The following is a 24,492-nucleotide window of genomic DNA, read 5'->3' on the forward strand; positions in this document are numbered from 1 at the left end:
TTTTTTTTTGTTTTGAGAAAGGGCTAATAAAAGAAAAGAGAATCTGTTACTTGGATGTGTCCTGTGCTGGAAGTGGCAGGAAAGCTCGTGAGGGATTGGGGTGGGGGGAGGTGTGGAGGAAATAACAGATGCTGTGGGGAGGGAAAAGGTTGATCATGAAGAGCCCAAGTGCTCCAGCTGTATGGAGTGGGCTTTCCCATTTGGACAGGCCGTTATTACAGCCTACCGTGGTTATGCAAAAGAAAATGCCTGTAAAGAAGTCTTTGCAGCGGCTTCCTTTCACTGGGTTTGCTGTCTGGAGATGTATAGTCTACCTCAGTATTTTCAACGGAAAGAAGCCTGTAAAACTTGTTGCCAAAAAGAGTCTTTCATTTTTGCCTCTCTAGTAACAAAGAAAGTTCTGGTGCTAAAATAAGCGATGTGATGTACTGTAGTTCTAAAGCTGTTAAAAAGCTCTTAACAGCTCTATAAAATACTTGCCGCCTCCTCCTGTGCTTTCAGAAAATTTTACTCTAATATTTATTTCACTGGCTTATACAGAATTTCCTCCCTTTTAGAACATAAGTTGTTAATTATTTCTGGGTTGTCATGATCAACTCTCCTCCAGCTATTAAAATGTACTTGCATTGTAGTTTTATTTTTACTTGCAAAATATTGGAAAAAATATTTTCGCTAGACAGTTAAATTTGAAATAAATATTGACTCTGCTATGAAAATGGATCTTTTATGTTAATTTCCTGCAAATACTCAAATGGTGCAGTTTTACAAGAAAACACACTCATAAAAGCAAGTCTTTATGAATATTCACTGAAAGTGGATTTTGAATTGTACACTTGAGCCTAATCTTTGAAAGTCATGCTGTGTGGGTTAGTCTGCATAGGTCACTTGACACAATAGCAAAAATTGTAGCATGCAGCTAGTCAGCACTGCACAAACACAAGCTAATATTGGTACAAGGTCCTTGCAGAACATGACAGAAGTGAAAGCTTTCAATACACCGCAAAATTCTTCAGTTTTTTAGAACTCTTAATGAACAGAAGACAAGGCAAAATTAGTTGTCAAGATTTTGCTCACCACTGATTGAAATATTACCTAAAAGCAATTGTGGTGGTGCAGAACAGCCAGGGTATTTTGGGGAGAGAAATGGATTACCTGAAATTGTATATCAATAGTTTCAGAAATTGAGTCTAAGGAATTATTATGTGTTGGTATTGCTTTGTATAGGTATAAAACACATGCAACTGTGCACTGTTTGTGCAGACTAGTTTTCTATCATTGCAGTTTTGAGTAAGTGTATTACTGCATTCCCCCGTCTCCCTTCATCTTCCTTCTGTCCCCCACCAATATTATTGTTGCAAAGTTGAGCACACAGAAGTTGGGAACAAATGGTGTTAGGTTTACCCTCTATGCAAACTTAACTAGTCCCTGTGGTTTTACGAACTCCAACAAGATGCTCCACTGAGCATGAGCAAACTGGTATTTTTTGAGGGCTTATAACCTGGTTATAAAAAGATTACTTATATCAAATCCCTGCTTCAGAGCACACAAATTTTAGACATGGGGTCTGCAAAATTTTCCAGACAAGGCACAGACGTAACACAGTATAACAAACTAGGCTTTATGGTTTCTTTTCCCCTAGCAACCTGCCACAACCTGCTTAGAGCAGTTGGTGGGTCCTGAGACTCTGCTAACCATGGGTTAAGGAAAGAGCTAGTATGGAAGGTTTTTTTGGCTGATGCTACCTGCCATGGACAGGGTGTTTAATAGTTAAGATCAGGCTCCCAGTTATATCACAACTTTCTGATGCAGGTCAGATTCCCCGATGGCATCTGTGTCACGCCAATGGCTCTCAGAGGCTTTGTTTTCTGAGATAAACAGTTGTAACTAAAGGCTTGGAGCATTCAAAGTAGGTAATTTTCTTTGTGCCACAATTTTAATTTTGTTAAATGGGCATAATGAATTCCTCACAAGAATTCATTGTACAATACTAGCACACTTTCTTACCTAGTATGATTCCCTATTTTCATATATGTATATTAAAGATCCTTCAAAACACTCCTGTAATCTGAATCCACAATATTTCTTTCAAAATAATTTCCAGGTTTTGAGTTCATGGTACAGTTTATATTGTATGTCTGTTCCTGGCTGCAAAGGCCTTTCGACACTTTCTCATCTATTTAACCACCTGCAAGTAGTTTATTCATTTTATTCCTGATGAACAATGGTGTCCTTGACAAAAAAATGTAGTGATCCTTGACCTGGGTAATTGTGCTGTTGGCTTGCAACATGGTTTTGCAAGGTTTGTACTATCACCTTGTATATTTGGATGAAATATGTAAAGGGAAAAAATTGTGATCTGTGCTGGGCTGGTTATCTTTGGCGACAGAGGGTGTAATGTGAGGCAAAGTCATTTTCCCAGACTGAGCACTGACTATGAAAGATGCTATGGCATACTCTGGAGGTGGGGGGGCTGTCAAGTATTTGTGAAATATAACAAAGTGCATTTTGTGGTGAATGTGCCCTGAATTTCCGTTTGGATACCTGTTAGATCTGCAAGGATTCTTGGAACAGGTCTTGTGGTTGCTAGAAAGAGGTGGGATAGAGCAAAACATGATTTTTCTTTTTTTTTATTTCAGGAGTGCCAAGAAATACACATAGGTTACAGTCTAGTATCTTTGGCCATTTGATGAGTTCCCACTTCTGTTAGGTATGTGCTCTGTGGCTCATAACTGTTTCTGTCTCGTTTGATGTCCTGAGATGGTGGTTAATGGCTGGGATTTTATTCCTGCATTGGTTTCTGTCTGTTCTCTTTCCATCCTGTTCCAAAAGACCTGGCTGGTTCTTCATGTGCAAATGCTCTTACTGTTGTATTGTGATGGTACTTTGGCAACCTATGGTCTAAGTATATTTATCTAGGAATGCTTTATGTGCTAAGGTCTTGCACCATGGCTCAGATCAATGTTCCGCTCCCCATCCCTTCTGTGGTAAACAGTTCTTTAGAAGTCCAAACATGCTAAGGTGACAAGTTACTAGAGGTTATTTCAATGGAATTGTCAGGAAAATATACCAGCCAGGTTGCAGCTCATCCAAATTCCATAACAAAGATAGCACCTATAGATACTTTACATATCTTCAGGATATGCATTAATTGATGCCTCTCTGTCCAGAAACACATACAAAGCACCTATTGTAGCTCATGCTCAGATCACTGATGTCGACTTTGATGCTTGTTTGTGTTTGCTTTGCAAAACCATACCAAAGACAGAACTGAGGTTCATGTCAAAAGCGTTTGAAGGTCCTGACAAGGTTTCTTCTTTGCACGTTTTTTGCTGTGGAAGGTGTACCTATGTGAATTATTTGCTCGCTTGTGGTCCTCTGTTGGTCTTCAAGTTTCCATGCTTGTTTCAGTGTGTGAAAGAAATTAATTCCCCTGTCCCTGTCCAGTGCAAGTCTGACCGCAAAACTTAAGAAAATCGGGCCGAGAGACAACCACTGTGTCGCTTCCAAAACTTTACAAGTCAGAACTTGACAAACGCGCCTTGCAGAAGGTCTCACACCTCCCAAAAGCCGCCCTGATCCCACCGACATTGAACCACACACCCGCAGGGCGGCTGCCCGGGGCCGCCTTAAATATTTCATTCCGCGCACCCGAGCGGCAGCGAAAGGGCCTCTTGGGAGAGGGCTGGGGGTGTGTAAAACTAAGCCAGGGTAAGAGGGCAAGGACAGAACGGCGTTCCCACGGCTGCCGCCGCCGCCTGCTGCTGCTGCGGCCGCTTTAAACGGGGCGGGCGGGGTTGGCGGTCCCGGGCCGCGGGGGCGGGGAAGAGGCCGCGGCGTTGCCGGGCGACCGCGGGTGGCGTTGCCGGGGGAGCCGCCGGGCGCCGCGCCGCTCTCCGCGCTCCTCTCCCCGGCGGAGTCAATAACGGGAAATCAACTTCTCCATCGGCTGCGGTCGCGCCGTTCGCCGCCTGCCCCTGCCCTGCCCTGCCCTGCCCTCCCCGCCGGTGAGCCCCGGCGCAGGCGTTCGCTGTTAGATCCACACGGGACAGATGGGGAAGGGGGTTTTAATCAGCTTTGCCGAGAGCTGAAACGAGCAGCGTGAGGTGGGCGGTGGGGTAAGGGCACGAAGCGGCCTGTGAACTTCAGGGAACGCTAGAGAGACGTTCCTGGGGCTCGGGCTGCTGTTCCCAGGGTGCCCAGGAGCGGAGGCAGGGGGGTGTCCCCCAGCCTACCCCGAAATAGCGCGGTGGGCATGGCGCCGAGTGGCTCCCAGGTGGCGGTGTAAAGCGCAGGTAAGCACCGGGGGGAATGCAAGCGTGAGGTTCAGTCAAGCGTAGTTTGAAACCCTCAGGAAAGACGCTTGGGCGCTGAAGTTGCATGCCCTGGTTTGCTGCCTTACGCTGTTCTCGTTACCTTAAACTGTAAAGCCGAGCGTCGGCCTGGTGTGACGTGACCGATCGGGGATAAACCCCGCTTGGCTCTGAGCCTGTGCAGGCTTGAGCCGGCCTAGACCCGTTGACCTCACTTAGACAGACGTCTTGGCTTTTGCTGGTTTACAGGTGGGCCTGCTGGCTGAAATTTGGAAGGAGGATTCTAACCCTTGGAATCCCTAGCAGGGCATCACCTCTGTTAGTGCAAAAGGGGCACATTCCTCCGGTGAACCGTGTCTGTTTTCTGTGGTTCGCAGATACTGGCTGTCACCCACGTGTGTTTTGCTGGTTAGAAGACATAGATGTCCACTGCGACTGAGTCCTTGCATGAGTGTTTTGAAGATGATGTGCTACATAAACTCTTAAAGCTTACTACCTGAGGACACTGCTACCGACATGGACATCATTATTTATTTACGGATGCTTTAATCAGGAGGAGCTTTTTTGTAAACATGAATTGCTGGGCTCTTTCCTTGAGGTGTCGTTTCTTGTTTCATGCTATTGAAACATTAATCTTAACTTATTATGACTCTTTTGTGTTGGTCAGCTCTCAGGGACATTTCCCTAGGCTTGAAAATGTGGGAGCTTTCAAGAACGTGTCAATTGTGCCAACTCAAGCCACCTGTGGGCTGCCAGACCGAAGTACTTTTTGTCATAGCTCAGTAGCTGTTGAAAGTATTCTGTCCTGCACCCAGAGGTTTTGTGTTCAGGAATGTCCATACAGGTCGTCACCTTCTACCTACAAACTACTTCTTTCAGAAGGCCTTGGTACCTGTATCACCGAGGACAAAAGGGACTTGCATCCAGGTTCCTTCAGCAACACTTCCAGTTTTATTTTTCATAATCACAAGGATTGCTTCTCTACTCCCCGTTCCCTGAGGCTTGCAGCTTCATTTACGTTAACTGTATGGTTGAAACCTGAGCAAGAAGGTGTAATGTAAGTAGTATTGAAGGTGTTTACTTTCCTGGTGCTCTTAAAAAAATTGATCATTGTACTCATGGTCATTATTAGCAAGGTATTTAAAATTTTAAAATGGTACAGTGAGAAACTCTGACGTTTTAAAGCTGTATTTAGGTTGGGGTCTTTGCAAATGTCAAGACAAGTAGGTTCAGTTTCAGTGGCATTGACTCAGATGATGCTCCACTTGCTTTCAGTGGGAGCTATTCATACATAATATGTGGGTCTATTCTTAAAAATCTAAATTCGTATGTCTAATTCACATTCCTTCTTCTAAAAGTTGCTAGAAAAACATGTCAGGGGTTTGGGCTGTTGCTGCTTTCATGATAGAAAAAAATAATCTAAAATTTGAGGAATCTCACAACACAAGTTTACTCCTTAAAAACAAACAAGGAAACCCCCAAAATGAGTATTTCACAGGTAAAGAGCAGTGGTCATAGTGTTTCTGGAAGGTCTGGGGAATGTTGAATGAACGATAGTGTTGCTACTTCAACACTATTCAAGCTGCTAGTGAAGTTTCACTAGATGTTTACAAAATAGACATGGCTAAGCATATTCCCTCTCTTATTTGTCTACATGTCACTGTTTGCAAATATTGCTGTTATAAGTGGCCTTCAGCTTGACTGGGCCTTACTATAATGAAAATCTTGCTTTTTGAAAACTGTATTGCAAATCCTGCAAAAAAGTTCCCTTCATCTATCGCAAAATACAGGACCTTGTATTCTTTCTTATCCTGCTTGTGCAGATCCTCTTTAAAGTGAAGCACAAAAGTATAGTGCATGCCTTCAGAGTATATGTCACAAATGTTTTTGTGCTTACAACTTAGTAGAGTGAAAATAATGATTTGCTCTGTTGTAGCATTCTTGATACTTATTTTGCATGCTGCTGTGAAATAGTTGTCTAGGGGTTGGAAAATTATCAGAAACAACAGAAATGTCTAAAATTATAATAATATATCTAAAATTATAGTCTGCTTTATGCAAGGATAATTACCTTTAAAAAATAAACCTAGCTATAGAAATTGTGGTTATGGAGGGGAAATAAATGAGATCTGCGGAGCAAAAATGACTTTAGTTTGGGCTTAAGTTAAATTGGCTCAACCGAAGGTATGTGTCTCTAGAGTTTTGGCCTATTGTGTTTTATAGACAGTATTTCCTATATAATCTTTGAATCTTGAATGCCAGAGAGTGTATTCCTAAGGTTGTCCTATGCCATGAGTTTGTGTCCATACACACACGGGTATCTCAGTCTTGTTCAGCAGAGCATATGCCTAACTGGAAGTAGAAATGTCCTGCTAATTTTCAAGCAAGCTGTTGCAGTGATGTGTTGAATGACATCTATGAAACTCTTTTGTCAAGGGGATAGGCTTTTGCTTGCATGGAACCTAAAACAACGAAATGTATGTCCTTGGTTTCAAATGATTAAGTGCTGTGCAGAAACGAGACTCTACCGATGTCTGATTATCCATGGAATAGTGTAAAACATTAGCCTCCAATTGCTACTGTGTTAATAACTACAGAGTGTACATATTCCTGTTCAGTGGGTTTTATAGATCACTTTAAAATCTAAATGTTTTCATTCAATTTTTCTAATAGATCACTTCATTCTTCCTCCTTGTGAGATTGCTGCTACTCAACATGTAGCAATGACAATGGTAGAGTGCAGTCCTGAAAACAGAAGTTGGACAACAGCCATTCCAGTGGACAGGCTGATATGCTACTGTTCAGACCCTTTTTCACTGTTCACAGCAATAGGGGTGTTAATTTTCATTTCTTCATAAAAGGCATACAGAGCTCCAGTTGAGGCGAAACAGTAATGACACATGAATAACCGCTGAAGCTTGACTCGGGAGGCATCCCACAAAAGAGAAGTAGTTTAACACCAAACTAATATGTTTTTCCTTTTAGCATATTGGTTTAGTGAGTCCTTCAGGTTGGCAGAAGGAGTTTGACTTACCAGATGTCCTACATTTTGCAGTCCCTGCTGGGGAATTGTCCCTGTTGGATGTCAATTTGTGAGACCTTTTAAACCCCATTATCACAGCAGAGAGACAGAACCAGGACTCATTCCAACCAAGTCTTTGCACTGCCACCAAAACACTAGAAAGATGAGCCAGAACCAGCTACTCATTTTACCAGTAGAATAATTGAAAGTTGAACAAGGTATTTTGTTTACTGGCAAAGTACTTTAATGTTGAGTACAGTAGACCCATGGTTTTTGGACATGCCATACTAATGTGTTTCTTCATGCTGAATGTTAAATGGTCTGGCTGCTAGTGAATGCTTAGGAAGGAAGCTGGGAGTGTTGCTGTGCAGCATTCCATTGCATCCTTGTAAAGACTGTGACTTTTTCTCTGTTAGGCATGTGCCCATGTGAGAGAACAGCAGGATTTTTCTGTAGGAAGTTACTGTGCTGGCTGGCCACAAGATACTGATGCAAGGATCCAAAGTCTGAGTGCCCTTTAAAAATTGCGATATTCTGAGGGAACAAATATATGCGGGCAATCAAAGACACCAAGAAATTTCTTCATCAGTTTCATATAACAAGTTTTCTTATGTGAATCTGGGAAAGAATATGCTTTCATACAAAGAGACAGGTCACATGGCAGATTTATTTGAAGCCCTAATGTTCTTCTAAGTAAGATGTATAGTATAGATATTTGTAGGTATGCTTTCAAGTCACTGCAAATTGGAAATCTTGAATAAAAGCAAGAGAATAGTGGGAAAACACTGACATTTGTACTCCAGCCTAAATTTACTTTCCCTTTAGGCATTAAGTGAGCAGAGCTAATCCCTGAATTCTATTCTTTCCCCATGTTTCCTCTCTTACTACATGTACTCATCTGCTATAAATGCTTCCAATAAACATGTGCATGGCCTGTAAGTAAGCCTTAGCACAATATAGGCAACTGTACATGATGATAACCCTTCACAATGGAACAGGAGAAGAATAAGAGTAGAAGCTTAGCATATATAAGTACTCATTACGAGCAGTTTATATAACTTTAGTGTGAACTGGGATAACTGGATGTTAGATGTCCAGAAGACGTTGGCGGTGGGAGAGAAATGAGCTGGAGACTTTTATGTCCAAAAGGGTCAGGGGGAATGACCTGATTGTTAAGTGAGCAGTAGATGTATTTTTTTAACTTTATTTATCCAAAGGATTAAGATCATATCCTATTCCTTTTTATCCATTCAGCTGTTTTACATTAGGAATCAGACTGAAAGGGGGAGTTGCCTTAAGATACCATACATCTGATTTTGAACCTATGCAGACGTTCCCATTTGCAAGTGCTCCAGTTCATGTGTGGGGATCACCAATGCAGCTGTGTTAGATTCTCTAGAATATTTTTCTCTTTGAAAGCTGACCAAGCAGATTGGTGTTGCTTGCTGTTTCTCCCTCCAACCCCACCATACAGAATTACGTAGTCAGGATCTGGGTATGTGGGACTGCAGGTTACCAGAAGTTGGGAACTTCACAAAGAACAGTAGTTTCTCTCTGTAGTCACGGCTGGAGTGAAAAATCATTCTCAGAGTCAGAAGTTATAATGGTTGTGTCTGTTTCACCTATGTTAGCACTGCTTTGGTTTTTCTTTTTTTTTTAATCTTTCAACATGAGGCACAATTCACATTTGTTCTTTCTAGTTTTCAAAGTGATGTACATCAAGGTCACTTCCCTTCTTAAAGTCATGACACCTTTGGGGATAAAAACAATGTGGGGATATTTGGTTTAGATAACTAAAATAAACAAAAAACCGGATTATCCAATTATTGTTTATCCAGGAACTGGGTAAATCCAGTTCCTAAATATTTTGCTACTTAGCTGAACCTTCCCTCACATTTATTATCTAGCAAAACTAGCATGTTTACAAGCAAACAAAATATTGAAAAGACCGGTCAACAATATATTAAGAAATGTAATTTTAGTAAAGTCTGAAAAACGAAAGTCTGCATTCTGCAAGTTGTTTGGTTGACAACATTCCAGCAGCCTAAAATGGTGACAGTTAAAATGAATTAATTTTTCTCTTGGATTTAAAGATGAACTAGTAAATAATGGCAGTATCAAAGAATAGCATTTTTGATACTTTTCTTTTGTAAATTCATAGTAACTGAAGATGCTTATTGGTAGATAAGGTGTGGGTTTTTTTTTTTTCTTAAATGCATCTAAGTAAATCCTGATCCAATACAAATTTTATGTGCTTTTCCATTGTGACTTGGTGCACTAATACAGTCTGGTGTAGCTGTTAAAATATTTGGCCCTTCATGGGTCAGTAAACTGGGGACTGGATTTCTCAAGCAGCTGAAATGAGAATGCAGAACTTCATAGTTTTTGTTACACTAATGATTACCTTAATAAAATACACAGCTGTTTCATGAGCATACATAGCCTGTGTGTTCCCAGGACCCTTAGCATCTTGGTGATCAGATTGGTAAAACTATTTTGGCAGGTAGTTATGAGCTGTGGGTTGTTACAAATGGTATTTTTTGTACTTTATATGTCAGTGTTGTATTTGATATTGATGGGAAATCTTTCAGGGGAAAAAAAATAGAAAGTGGCTGGATAGCTTTCTTATCTTGCTCTAGTCCTCTTAGGTTAAAGAAAGGCTGTGTCAAAGGGGAAGGGTAGGGGAAGCTGGCGATGTTGCTGCCTTACCTGCACAGATTTGGTGGAAAGCTGAAAGACTTATTTCCAGAACGTGTCATTTGTATTGCTTTTTGTGGTTTCTGTCACAGAACCCTGAAGAGAGGAGGCAATGTGGACCCCTCTTCTACCCTCAAGTCAACTTAGGTTGCATGTCCTACATTAAAGCCAAACCAAAACAAAAAACCTTACGAACAGAAAATATCTTTGTTAAAGTTCTTTTACACTTGGTACATCCTGTGACTTTCACTGTCACTGAGCATCTTCTCAAGAGCTGTATTTTAACGTTTATTTTAATGCATTCTGGTTAGCATCACTTTACAGGATAGCACCTTGGCAAGAATGTGTATATGTGTGTGCCTCTGACCTTATGTTGTTTTTCTTGGTTATTTCCAAAGGTGTGTGATAGAAAAGGCTATTGATGGGCAGACTGTGTTCAAACTCACAATCTCTGAGAAAGAGACCATGTTTTATTATCGCACAGTAAATGGTTTGCAGCCACCAATAAAAGTAATGACACTGGGGAGAATTCTTGTGAAGAAATGGATTCATCTTAGTGTGCAGGTGAGTAAAATAAAAACCATTAATATTTGTTGGACTACATCATTTGTGTGAGAATGGTATGACTGTATAAATATAAAAGGGTAAATTGGGGGATATAACTGGATAACTCTTGAGTCTTGTAGGCAAGGGTCTTAATTTGAGAGCTCATTTTGAGGCATTTGCTAATTTAGCACTGCAAAGAAATGCTGTGCTAGTTCTTCTGAACAGATGACTAAAAATTCTTGCCCTTAAGAACATGAGTATTTCTAACATTAAGTCTTGGGTCTCTGAGACTATTTCTTAAAAAAAGACAATGCCATCCTCATCTATACATGCTAATGTACTGATCTTAGATGTATACCCCATTTAATGTTAAAAACTGCTTACACTGCACATAAGTAATCCTGTATGAGTTTGTGCCAGCTAGTAAGTTACAGAACCATTAACTCGTATTTTAAAAATATGATTAAAAATTGTTAAAACACAGTCCTTGTGTTTTAAAAGTCTTCTGTTGACATAACTTTTTAATAAGTGTACAAATATCCACTGAGGATAAAACAAAATTGAGTTTGTTAAAATTTAAACTGTATGTACAAAAATCAGTAAACAAACACAGAAGAAATTAAAATTCAGTTATTTGCATGTCTTGTAATTCCCAGCAGATGCTCTAGTAAATTCTATTTGTAAGCCAAGTTCAACTAATAATTATAAAACACAATTATCAGGTATTGAAATGTTTATCTTCTCTTTCCTTCATTTCCTTTATCCGTTCTATTAAATTTCATTTGGTTTACAGCACAATGAAGCGTAGTTTTGCTGCTTTCTTGAAACTTGCTAAAAGGTATTGACTGTGATTTGGATTTTTTAGTGCTGATCTTGTCACTTGTAAGGAGTATCTAAGCTGACGTCTTGATTTTTTTTGCAGTTTTCTTTTTTCCAAGATAACAGCATGGTAGTGTGAATAAGATTTTGGCTGTTGGATTAAAAGAGTGACCTTAAGGTAGAACTAATGAACTTTACACTTCAAACACTCCAAGGGTGCTATATTACTGCTGTTGCTGTCAGCCACATTTTCTACTAGCCTCAAAAACTGTTGAAGCCTGGGATAGCAAAGCGCAGAGTGAAAGGGCTGGATTTAAATACACACACATATTTAAAATTGTATTACAAAGAACTCTCAAGCACTCTGTAGCATTTGGTCCTTTGTTTCTTTGGGGGAAGCTGTTCAATGTATAGGAGGAGTAAAGAAGTGTAGCTTCTCAACCCTTAAAGGGACACCAGGTGGAAATACCTTTGCCAAGTTTCTGAGTTCAGGCTAGAACCACCTTTCATTCTGGATTTGCGGTATTGTAGGAGTCAACTTCCCATTAAAGATGATAGTGCCTGCAGCATGATCCGTTTAGCACTAGATCTGGCTATGAAACTTCAGGCAAAGTTTAGGTTGTGTCTGGTCTTTTGACCCTTGGCCTATTTTTTTAGCAGCTGTCCAAAAGCATTTTTTCTATAAATGGAGAATATGAGACCATACAAAAATATGCAAAAGTAACATTCATATAGAAGTGTCTGTGTCTTCAGATAGTAGTAGTATTCGATGATGATATATATTTATATAGCATGATGATACATATTTGAATAAAGGTGTTTTCTTCAGATGATGAAAAAGGCTACAGAATTTTTAGCAGTAGCTTTTCTCTTAAATTCTATCGTGGTTTGATCTGTGTAGGAAGCACAGATGACAACAGTGCATCAAAATAGCTACCTAGTACATTGTATTGGATAAAAACTTGACCAGATATTCTCCACAGTGTATTGCAAATTATTGCTGAAAGCTCTGCACAGTATTGCATGTTTGGCCAGTAAATAGGGAGAAAAACAAATTTATGAGATGATGCTTTGTTGCTCAGTGACTGCAGATCAAATTACGGATATGTCTAATTTGGGGTGAGTCTGATTCAGGACAAAAGTTTTTAACTAAATGCTATAACTTACTGATGCAGTTAGCAAGTAGGGTATCTAGTGCTACCCCTGAGGAAAAGAAAAAAAACTCAATACTTGTTGATTTGCTCACAGGGACTTTGTGCTTCTTGCTTGTCACAATACATGGGCAAAGAATGGGTGGGCTGGCTGGGAGATCCAGTGGCTGCAACCAAAGAATTGAGGATTCAGGCACAAGGCTTTGCATGCCAAGCTGGTGACAGGAATAACAGCTAAGAGAGACTGTGGGGTTTGGTTTTGAGAAACGTTCATCGTAGATTGATGAATTTTTGTGTTTGTTTTTTAACAGGTTGGTTGTAGTTTGTGAAGAGCATGTGTGTGAGTGATGTAGCTGACCATGAGAGAGACTGCTGTGCCAGGCAGCTAGGGTCCAAGTCCATCTCTGAACATGGGTATGACTAATATGAGAGTGATTTGGGCTAAAGGTTTCCAAAGCCAAGCAGTCAGTAGGAGCTGGAACCGGCAAACAGGATCAGTGGGAAAAACTGAAATATTTGTGTATAAATGTGACAGAGGAGTGCAAAGTACTGGTTACATGTGTGAAACTGAATTTAGAGAGAGCAGAAGTATGGCAGGGTGGCAGATATGTTTGGAATTCAGGTGTGGGAGCATATGCCTATTCAGGAATGATAAAAATGAAAGGTAAATGGTGGAATAGCACCAAATAGTAATTAAATGATAAGAGGGAAGGAAAGAAGAAAGGACAGCACAGATTGAAAATAATTTCTTTGGAATAAAATAATTCTAAGGGAAGAGAAAGCTAGCAAATGAATTGTACTGAGGTTCTCTAGGAATTTAAGTCCTTGGGTGTGGATTTAGATGTGTAATTTGCTAGGGAGAACTACGGCTAAGAACTGTGTCGTTGCAAAGACTTATGCTCCAGTTTAAAGCTGGGAAATTAAAGTTCTAACAGGAGCAGGATCCAAACATTCCTGTGTGTTCTGCATGAAAAGTTTCTTCATTGAGTAGTTGCTGAACAAAAAGTCTGGATATGAGCTTTTTTTAGGTGATGAGAGCATTATTAGACATGTCTCAAAAATAATGTTGAGTATTCATAACTAGATTCAGATGAAATAGAAGAATAAACAGTTCGTTGGTTCTGTAGGTACACTTTCAGGATTCGAAGAGAACAAAAAAAATAAGGCTGCTTTAATAAAACAAGGTGAACTTCAGAGCCCAGAAGTTGTATTGAAAAAAGACCTGGAGGTTACTGAAAATAAAAATAATAGAATTAAGAGAACTCTCTGTCCTTAAAGGAAAAAAAATAGAGCTGTAGTGCCCATGCTTATCTGAGTGAGTAAGCACCTTTGCAGTTCGAGATGGTAGAGTCTGAAAGCACTGGGAAATGGGGAAGCAAATTCATGGAGAATGCTGTGTAGGAATAGAAATAAAACCATAAGGATGTCAAAGCAAATTAGACTTTGAAATGACTGTTAAGAACTTTTTACCATTTAAGATTTTTGTGTGTGTGTGTGTGTGTCAGAAGACAAGACCTGTGTACAGTGAAGGTGTGCTTAAGGATGATTTGAGTAAGGTCCCCAAACTAAATAAATGGTTTGCTTCTGTTTTCACTAAGGATAATAACAGTCACAGAGCAAAAACAAGCTGGGTAATAGAAATTAACGTACAGAAACAGAAGCGATCATAACGAGGTAGAAACATGAATTTTTCAAGATTATTGTGTACATGCTGATGCAATCAGTTGGTCTTTGTCCAAAAATTCTGAAGGAACCGGTGCATAAAACCCTTTGGCAAAGAGATGTATTATGCAGATCTACCAAGTCAGAGGTGAGCCTCTAATGCTTACGTTTAGGAAAAAGTGTGTCATGCAGTGATGCTGGCCAACAGCCAAGCACCTAGCCCCACCTCATCCTCACAGTGGAACAGGGGAGAGAAGAGCAATAGCAAAAGGGAGGAAATGCAGGTGTCAAAATGAAGACAGCTTAACAGGTGAAGGAAAGGGAAGTGGGAGGGGAACCAGTGATACAAAGGCAATCACTTGTCACCTCCCACAAGCAGACCACTGCTTAGCCAGGCTCTGAGCAGCAAGCACCCTGGAAGTAAAACTCCTGTCTCCCTGTAGTCCTCCTTCTACCCCAGTTTTTATTGCAAAGCATGATGTTACACAGGGTGGAATAACCCTTTAGGCAGTTTAGGTCAGCTCTCCTTACTATGTCATCTCCCAACTTCTTGGCCCAACCCTAGCTTACCACTGAGGTGGGATGGGGGCACAGAGTGGGAAAAGAGAAAGGCTTGACACTGTTCAAGGACTATTCAGCAACAGCTGAAATATTACTGTGTTATTAATACTGTTTTAACCACAAATTCAGAACACTGCATCATAAAGAATGCTGTGAAGAGGTTTAACTCCATCCCATCCAGAGCCTGTAGAAAGAGGAAGGGAGAAGGATCTTGGCAATGCAGACCTATTTGTCTTGACACGGTGGCATATGAGGATTTAGAAAAGATCTTTGAAAGAATAGATAAAGTTGTGGAGGTAAATGAAAAAGGGAATAAAATGCAGTGTGGATTTCCTGAAGATAGCTCATCACTGTCTAACCTCTTGGCTTTTTTTTTTTTTGGTGAGAAAACTGATTTTCAGGCAAAGTAAATGTGTCAGATTTCCTCTGTCTGGAGTTCAGTTTAGCATTGATGTGACAAGCCATGAGAAGTTGTAGGGCTAAAGGGAATGCTTATGGGGATGCTTAGCAATAGATACTGCTCAAAGGAACTTGCTTATAATCCTGGGGCGGGGGGAGGTAAAAAAGCAATTGAATTCCTCGAGGATTAGTCTTTGGACCAACCTTGTGTTATATTTTCATTAATGGTCTTGGCAGAAATAGTAAGAATGTAGTGAAAATACTAGCTGGTAACATAATCAGAAAGAGGAGAACAGTAAGATGTTATATAGGAAGAATGACGTGACTGAAAGGACTGGGGTAACTGGCATGCAATAAAACTTCGTATTACAAAATGCAAAGTAATGAACATGAAATCCCTCACCAAATCTTTTGCTAAGTAGTTAATAATTAGAAAATGACTGAAGTAGTAGTCCCACCTGGTGACGATGAGTTACTGGCATGATGTGGCCACAAAAAGGTATGTTTTGGGAAAACTTATCAGGGGAGGTGTTCGCAGTAGTGAGAGAAAAGCATCATTGCTGCTGCTCCTGAGTAGTGAAGATTTCATGTGAAATGTTAGGTGCAATTTCTGGCATTGAAGTTTAAGGAATTTAATTCAGAACAGAGTTACTAAGTCTCTGATGACAGTGAAAGGCTCCACGCAGGCCTTTCAGAACATCATTTGGAGAATCTTCTTTTGGGAATTATTTATAGTGAAGAGTAGCAAGTCATACAGTTTTCTTGTCGAAATCTATTGGGAAGTGAACACCAGGTGGAAAAAGGATCTTTTTCAGTTGGCAGCTGAGTCTGTTTTATTGCAGCAGCGTGTTTCTGAGAAAGCATTCTGATCTGAGTAATGGGGATAAGAAAGTGTTGTTTTTCTTTTAAATTCAGTAACTTTCATAAAAAGGGTGATGTGGTATAGTGCATCCAACAGGAAAAGGTGGGAATTCATATTAATCAATAATTATATAGGTGGACTGTGTTGTTGTTGTTTTTTGTTTTGTTTTGTTTGTTTTATTTTGTTTGTTTGTTTGTTTTCCCTTTTCCTGCAATATTACTGGAACAACGGCTGCCAGTAGGATGTTGGGCATAAGTCACTAATAGTCTTGGAATGGACTGTGGAAAAGGCTACTTGGGCCTGGATAGCATCAGTCTAAGAGTAACTTCATACTTTTGAATAGTTAATGGAGCCTTCTTAATATGCGGTATTCTGCTGAGAGAACTATTGGCTATACATTTCTTTCCTCTTTATAACCAATAAACATTTGAGAAAAGGAATCCTTGAAAAGGATGACGTAAGTTGAAGTGGATTTGCAACAGAAGTGATTGTTGACTTTTTTTTTTTCCTGTCCTATTAATATGACTTGTTTTTCTCTAATGATGTCTACCTTTATTGTCCACTGCTTATGATTTGTGAAATAACTTATCTTTAATTTTACCATTTCAGACAGTTTTGCGTTTTTTAAGGCCATAAGTTCTGGATCTTGTTTCCTTGAGATTACTGCCGCTATTCTAGTTGATTTGAGTTGGTGAGGATCAAGCCCTTCAGGCATCTGAAAGTGTGAGAGTCCTTCTGTGTGTTTGATCTTGATTTAATGGTATTTATCACTGTATCTTTTTAGGTGTATATTAGCAAAAACTCTGATTGAAGGTATGTAGTGGAGTAAAGGATACCTAGCCTTAAAAGAATCTGATATCCACTGAAGTGAAACCTCAGGAAAACTGGTGTCTGAAAAAGTGAACTTTTAAAGAAATAAAAATTTGAAAGCATAGCAATGCGTATTTAAGGCCGGTTGTGTACCTCATTATCTCTGCATAGTGATACCAATATCAGATTTGTGCCACTTAGTAACATCAGCTCTGTTATGAATTTTCTTTTTCAGATTCACTTTAAGGGTCTCTCACCTTCCCTTTGATACTTCAGAATTTATTTAACCAATTAAGAAGAGTGGAATTTAAATATGAATTTTCAGATACAACCGAAGCTGCTGAAACAGGGGATTCTTTGAGAACATGTCAGATTGATGAATTTGTTTCATATTTAGTGCCTGCAATTATAAAAAGAATCTTTTTGCTAGCCTTTATTTTGCCTGATCATATCTATGTAACTCTGCCATGTTTTGGCAGAGTATAGCACATTAAAAGCTTGAGAAAGTAAGTTTAAAATCTAAATGCAGAGAGGTAACCATGACTGAATTACTCTCCTGGGAGGAAAATGCTCTTAGAGTGCCTGTTGAAATCAGCATTATCATTTCAATACATGTCAAATATGAGTCATTTCCTAGTTTAGGCAAAATTTCTTTATAAATCTTTAAATCTTCCAGTTCTTTCAAGAAAAGGTTAAAGTACTTATGATTTAATGAGACCACTTTACATCATAACTGTTTGACTATCAAGAGAAAACTTGTCCTTTCCAATTTGTGAAATCCTTTTATTTTCTGCACAAGTTTTTGAATACTTCAGAATTTATATTAAAAGTAACGAACCTGAGACTTAAAAGCAGGGAGGAAAACATTTACTCTACACTCTCTGCATATGTATTACTAAATATGAGGTGTTTTAAACTGTATATTCCCAAAGTTTAGTAAGGACATGAGAAAGCAAAGAAGCATTTTAGTTTAACAAATCGCTTTGCTCTCCTATTTGAAGTAGAGTTTGCATCAGTTCTACATATTAGAGCATCTTGCCTATTAATTGCAGTTGTGTGTTGAAAGTATTTGGGAGGATGCAGTCTGTCCATATGGTTGGTGCAATGCTCCCAACAGACAGCAGAGATAAAACACATGTTACAGCCTTGTATAATGTATTCGAGTGTCTGTTTAGAGATCTGTTCACAGAAACAGTGAGCAGGGCTCTCTTGGCGACTCGTTCATCATTTAATCTGCTACGGCTGCGAGCTGTTCAGATACTGCTGCTGAACTTGCAGCCTTGGGGTTCTTTGATATTAGTAACTTGCTGTGCTGCATCTAGAAGTCCTCTTCTGCTCTGGGGGTTCTAGCATGTTGACTGTTTGTGTTGATTTGAAAGATCTTTGTTGTTATGACTTCGGCTCCTTGGGAAACTGGGATATTTCCTAGAAGCCTCTCTCTTCTCCTCACTTATACTTGGTTTCTTAAAAAACTACATCATTTCTTGCCTGAATATGAGTTCAGTCAAGTTCTTGTACATTTGCAGATTTAGACTTACAGTCTAACAGCTACCTGGGAACACAAGACAAGGAACTTCACCTGGTCCAAGATTTTAATTTCAGAGAATGCCAAATATACAGGTTTTGGGTTTTATCAATGCTATCTTGACCACGCTTCTGGAAATTGCAAGTGTTTTTTCATATCCCACTGAAGTGTTCATAGACTCTAAATTATATATTGTAGGAATGAAACAAAGTCCTTGTATGACCAGTGCTGGGAGGAGGTAGTACCAAATGGTTTGCAGAAGATATGCCTGACTTGTCTGGAAGGTTTCAGGGGAGATTTGAAATCTATCAGGTTTCAATTTGTTTTACAAGTAATTTGTTTGCTTATACAAAAATATGCAACAGCCAATTAAATTGTAGCTTTAATAACAGAAACACTATGCTAATAATTATTTACCTTCATTTTTACCCCTAGTCTCAAATCTTTAAATGCCCTGCAATTCCTAAGGTTGTATTTTTGGCCTTTGGTGTGTATTGCCTTTTTAATTTAATTTTTATTTTTTATCTAAAAAATAAGTAAAGCAACCATGAGTAATGGTCTGTGCTACTCTAGAATTGTGGAGTAGCGTGGCTTTTTTTTAAATTAGAAAATAACTTTCAGTCTTCTTCCTAAGCATACCATAATTTTTTTTAAGGATAATTAATAGCTGTAACTCAAACTTCTAGTGACCATTGTAATACGCAATATATCTGTTTCTGTCATGTCTTGTTACAGTACGTAAAATATAATTTGTAAGCATGGTGTTTTTGTTGGAAAAAACGGTTATGTAATGTTGTGACATATAAATCTAAAGGTATGGATAACATATGGAAGTAGCTTCCCTTCTTAGAGGAGAATGTTTTGAAAGGTGAAGAAAAGATGTACTTCAAGTGTTCAAATTCAATATTAATAATGAAAGTAAAAATTGTATAACTGAAGTTAACTGAGAGGGGGATGCATGCTGTTTGACAGCATCCTGTGAATTAAACTATGGTCATTGGAACAAACTACTTTCATATTGCTAGATATCTGGAGTCCTACTGGGAGAAACATAAGCAAAAAAAATACTGTTTAAACTAGATAGCCCTTGATTGTGAGATAGGCTCTTAAATACAGGTTTACGTACACTGCTTATAAGTGTTTTCCCAGATAGGTATTGCTTGGTGTGATTTTAGGTATGTTTCTGCAGCTGTAGTTCTGCTCTTCTGTTTGTTTATGTGCTCTTGAGTTGTGTAGGGAGCAAATTTTGAGAGGCTGGGAGTAGCTGTGTGATGTGACTGTTGGTATAATATTAACACTTTAAGATGACACTCACGGGGTGCATCTGTTAGTTTTGTGTACAGGAAATTCTTTTTGGTACGGGTTTACCTTCTGTCTGTTTGGAGTCTTGCATTACTGAAGAGCCCTGCTGGCGTATTGAATTAAATTCCTTTCTGGGAAGACCAAGCTTGAAGTTGTACACTGGAGTATCATCATTTAGAACACACCGTTTGCAATGTGGGCAGAAGGTCCTCCAGAAGGTAGTTCTTGGCGTATACAGTGTGTAAGCAGAAAACTGGCAATTGGTTTGAACTACTTTGCTGGTAAAAATGTATCACAGATATTAAACCATTGTCCTTCCCTCTGTGCTGTGCCAATTGTTAAGTAAATGTTTTTGCAAGGTGCTTGATACTTTTTGATAAATTCTAAAAACTTAATGAGTACAGCCAAATACAGCAGCTTCTGCTTTTCCTGGTTAACTAAAAAAAAGTTATTAGTACATTTGGTTCAGGTTTCTGTAGCTTAAAGACAGAGACTTAAGTCAAAAGTCTGATCAAGAAACGGAAGATGAAACTTTCAGAGTGTCCTTTATGCAACCTCCATTATTTATGTGTGAACTCTGTCATGTACATCTTGCATTATCACCTATGCATGCAGCAAATGGAAGGTGACATAAATTATGTGTGTAGATCCATCCTATACAATTCAAAATCCATATGTGCTGGTGGCAATCCACAGGAGAGGAATCTTCTGGTAAGTCTTCATGAATTTTTTTTTTTCTTGTGGAAGCAAAGAATATTTCCTGGCACTGAAAAACTTGTCAGCTTGACTGGAAAGTAGTAAGTTCTGGGATGGAAGAATTCCTGTCCCTGTATCTTGTTCCAATACTTCAGCTCAATAATGCTGTAAATTTTGCATTGCTGAAGAAGTCCTGTTCTGATTTGACAATCTGTCTAGATACACCGAGTGTGAAAGAAGAGTCGATGGACAGAAACACCTTTTTTTTTTCAGATATACTACTGGCTTGTTTTCTGACAACCAGTGGTTTTGGAGATTCTTAAGTAGACTGTACTGAATAGCCACTGACTGACCTATTTTTAGTTTAATAGTCCAGTTCTTTTTTATAATTTATGTTTTGGTATTGCTAGTATCTTGTGACAATGAGTTCCTCTTATGCAATTATGGCTGTATGAAATTATTTTTTATTTTAAATCTGCTGTCTGCTAACTTATTTTTGCCAATTTATTTTGTCAGTTGCTTTCCATTTTAAATTCTCATTCAATTTGATATTTTGGTTATAAAACTTGATGACATTTATAATTGTTATAAACTGGATCTCTCCTTATATTGAAGACATTCTGGAGTTAGATGATCCTCACTGATCTTTTCTGGAAGTTTTGGGGTTATACTATTAAAATTTTGGGAATGCAAAAGGCAAATTTCTTATTCCAGTTACTTTGCACCATAAATTTCTAAACAATGAAATTTTGTGGTTTTCTTCTTCCATTTTTTTCCCCCTAAGGAATGTGTTTCCTCTTTACCATTGGACATTTTGCTCATTAGTGGATTACTATCTACAGTAACTCCAAGACCACTTTTTCTGAGCAGTGGCAGTTCAGAACTTAATGTTAGGTTTACATACTTCAGAATATTTTTCTCATGTCTGCTACTTTGTGGTTAATGCATTTAGTCTGCTATTTTATTTTCTGTTCCTTAATTGCCTGTTCCTTACCAGTATAAGTTGGGGAATGACCTGTTAGAGAGCAGTGTAGGGGAAAGGGACCTGGGGGTCCTGGTGGACAGCAGGATGACCATGAGCCAGCACTGTGCCCTTGTGGCCAGGAAGGCCAATGGCATCCTGGGGTGTATTAGAAGGGGGTGGTTAGTAGGTCGAGGGATGTTCTCCTCCTCCTCTACTCTGCCCTGGTGAGACCACATCTGGAACATTGTGTCCAGTTCTGGGCCACTCAGTTCAAGAAGGACAGGGAGCTGCTGGAGAGAGTCCAGCGCAGGGCAACAAAGATGATGAAGGGAGTGGAGCATCTCCCGTATGAGGAAAGGCTGAGGGAGCTGGGGCTCTTTAGCTTGGAGAAGAGGAGACTGAGGGATGACCTCATTATTGTTTATAAATATATAAAGGGTGAGTGTCACAAGGATGGAGCCAGGCTCTTCTCACTGACAACCAATTATAAGACAAGGGACAGTGGGTGCAAACTGTAACACAAAAGGTTCCACTTAAATGTGAGAAGAAACTTCTTCATGGTGAGGGTGACAGAGCCCTGGAACAGGCTGCCCAGGGAGGCTGTGGAGTCTCCTACTCTGGAGACATTCAAAACCCACCTGGACACATTCCTGTGTAACCTCATCTGGGTGTTCCTGCTTGGGCAGGGGGATTGGACTGGATGATCTTTTGAGTTCCTTTCTGGTCCCTAACATTCTGTGATTCTGTGAAGATTCTTTAGTAACTCCGAGGTAAGTTTTGACTTTTACTGTCTGAATGTATTAACTACATCCTTTTTTCACCTCACTAACCACTGTTTTCAAGCCTACACATAATGTTACATAGCAGAGATTGTTGGAGTTACCTACTGATAAATTGTCTGTGTTAAATGTGGCCATTTAATCTCCACCAAGTTTGAATCCTTTCTGCAAAGCCAGTATATTATATTGGTCAGTTCTTCCTTATCCACGTACATCTTACCTACTTAGAAGAATTGAAAGTTGGATCTTGATATCCTTCCACAAACGCCACGTTCCCTTTTTCAGTATACAATATTTATCCATGTACCTTTCCAACCAGTTCACCCTGTGTAGTCTTGATTTGATGGATTATCAGAACAATTGCTCCAATTTCTTATTTTATTTAAAAAAAATGGCTGGAATACCAGCTTCTGTAGTGTGTTTTAATACAGGTAATTCCTGTACCTTATCAAAATTTGAACTTTCTTCAAAGTATAGCAACACTTTCTTAGTGGTATGATCTGTGTAATTCCTGACATTCAGGTTCAAATGTCTTAGGCTTTAGATTCCAAAAATAGGCATATTTTGTCATGGTTTACAGTTTACATGCTTGCTTAGTTAGGATGGGGTTATTTTAGATACTTTCAAGTTACTTTTTCCCTAAACTTGGTGGCTTTCTTTTGTAATTTGATAAAGTGGTAAACTTGCTGTATTTGGCTGTAGGAAAACCTTACCCTTCTTTGATTCTTTCTGTTCCAGAAAAGTGTTTCAGTTCTGAATTGACCTAACTCTTTCTTTCCATGCACTATTTGCTCAGTTCTGTGCAGAATCATGCAACCTTGCTTGTCTGGCCCTTTGTGATACTGGCAGCTTTTCAAAGAATGGCACTGGCTTTGATCTTCTGCCTCCTGAATTAAGGCCAAAATATTTTCCTCTTGAACCTCTCTTCTCTCCTTTCTAGTGGTACCTAGGTGTAGCTTTGCTATTGTAATTTGCTATTGTGTAGATTACCTATATATCGTGTGAGGTTCATCATCGTTGCACCTGTAGGCAAATCAGCATGTGATATTCAGTGGCAGCATAGATTAAACTATCGATATTGCTCCTAAACTGACATTTCAGAACTCCAAGATTCTGCTTCTTTCCACTGAAATTCTTACCCTGAAGATTTATCCACATTACTTGGAGGTATGTGCCTTTCTCTTTCTAGCTTGATGACCATGTCCCATGGGACTTCCGTGGTTCTTGGAGGACTTTTCAACAGAAAAAGTCTCTCATCTCTCTGGGCTTCTCTAGGTGACCTGCTTGAATCTTGATAGTATTCTGTCTCTTCAAGTTACTACTTGTGCCTTATGCATGTCCCTCTTGTCTGTCAGGCAGGTAATTATATATGTAATAGATTGGCAAATTGGGTTACCACTCTTCTGCTGGACTTCTAAGTGCATTTTATTATATTTGATGGGCTTTTATCCTTTTCCTTAAATTGTATTTGTTGGCATCCTCATCCTTGCTGTTGATCAGTAATCAGCCTGGCCTTTCTGTGCCTTGAGACCTCTCTACTAAAGTGCACAGGAAACCTCTATGAACTTTCTGAGCAGACTCTCCTGGCCCATCTCCAATAAAATGTGGTTGAGGGAGCTGCTGCATAAACTTTTTCCTTTAGGTTTTTCCAGAAAAAAACTACCAACAACAAGGTATCACAATACAGTCCTCTGAAGGGGTTTGGTCTATGTTCATTTAACACAGTTTAGATGCATAGCAACTCTGGAAAAAACAGTATTATTAAAAAATGAAAACTGAAGCTTCCAGTTAATTGTCATCAAAAAGTTTTTGAGAGTTACAGTACAAAGGAGTAGTTGAATGACCACTTCTAAAAAGAACTTTGTGATGGAAGGAGGAAAACAGGGCACAGAGGAGAATGGAAGGGCCTGAAGTAAGGTTGTTGGAAGAAATATGAAAGGAATCAAAGGCAGAATTTTGTGGATCCTTAACCATGAAAGGAAACTAAACCTTGAAAGAAAGGATGAGACTATTTGCAAAAATCCCTTAACTGGATACATGGAACTTTTGTGGTGAGGTATTCAGAAGACAAGAATAATTGCTTTTTTCTTATGTAAATCATCACAAAAAAGACAGAGGGATGGATTTTCAACCTTCTAGTCCCAGCAGAGCTGTTCGGCTCTTGTAGAACCATTGCATTTTTGCATTAAATTTGGGAATGACTTACAAGTCCTGCTATTGGGCAGTGCAAAATGGTGCAAAGTTCTTCATATATAATCAGTTCAAAAGACTAGAATTTAATCTGCAGCTGATAATGTAATACGGGGTTAATAATTGTGTGTTAGTAACAGCTCCCTTCATTTGTGTGAGTATCTGCTTATTCTTTGACTAGCAAAGCACAGAGACTT

General features: G+C 39.2%; 1 protein-coding gene across 2 annotated transcripts in view; it reads left to right on the forward strand.

Moving 5' to 3' along the window:
* The first annotated feature begins 4,009 nt into the window (after positions 1-4,009).
* Positions 4,010-24,492, forward strand: part of USH2A (usherin) — a 386,355-nt gene continuing 365,872 nt past the window's right edge. For both annotated transcript variants that reach the window (XM_071805984.1, XM_071805985.1), the window contains exons 1-3: positions 4,010-4,292; positions 4,688-5,367; positions 10,428-10,593. In XM_071805984.1, the coding sequence (XP_071662085.1) occupies positions 4,883-5,367; positions 10,428-10,593 (651 nt within the window). In that variant the 5' untranslated portion in view covers positions 4,010-4,292; positions 4,688-4,882. The remainder of the gene's footprint in view (positions 4,293-4,687; positions 5,368-10,427; positions 10,594-24,492) is intronic.

The sequence above is a fragment of the Patagioenas fasciata genome, chromosome 3 (genome assembly GCF_037038585.1).
Source record: "Patagioenas fasciata isolate bPatFas1 chromosome 3, bPatFas1.hap1, whole genome shotgun sequence".
Taxonomy (NCBI): Eukaryota; Metazoa; Chordata; class Aves; order Columbiformes; family Columbidae; genus Patagioenas; species Patagioenas fasciata.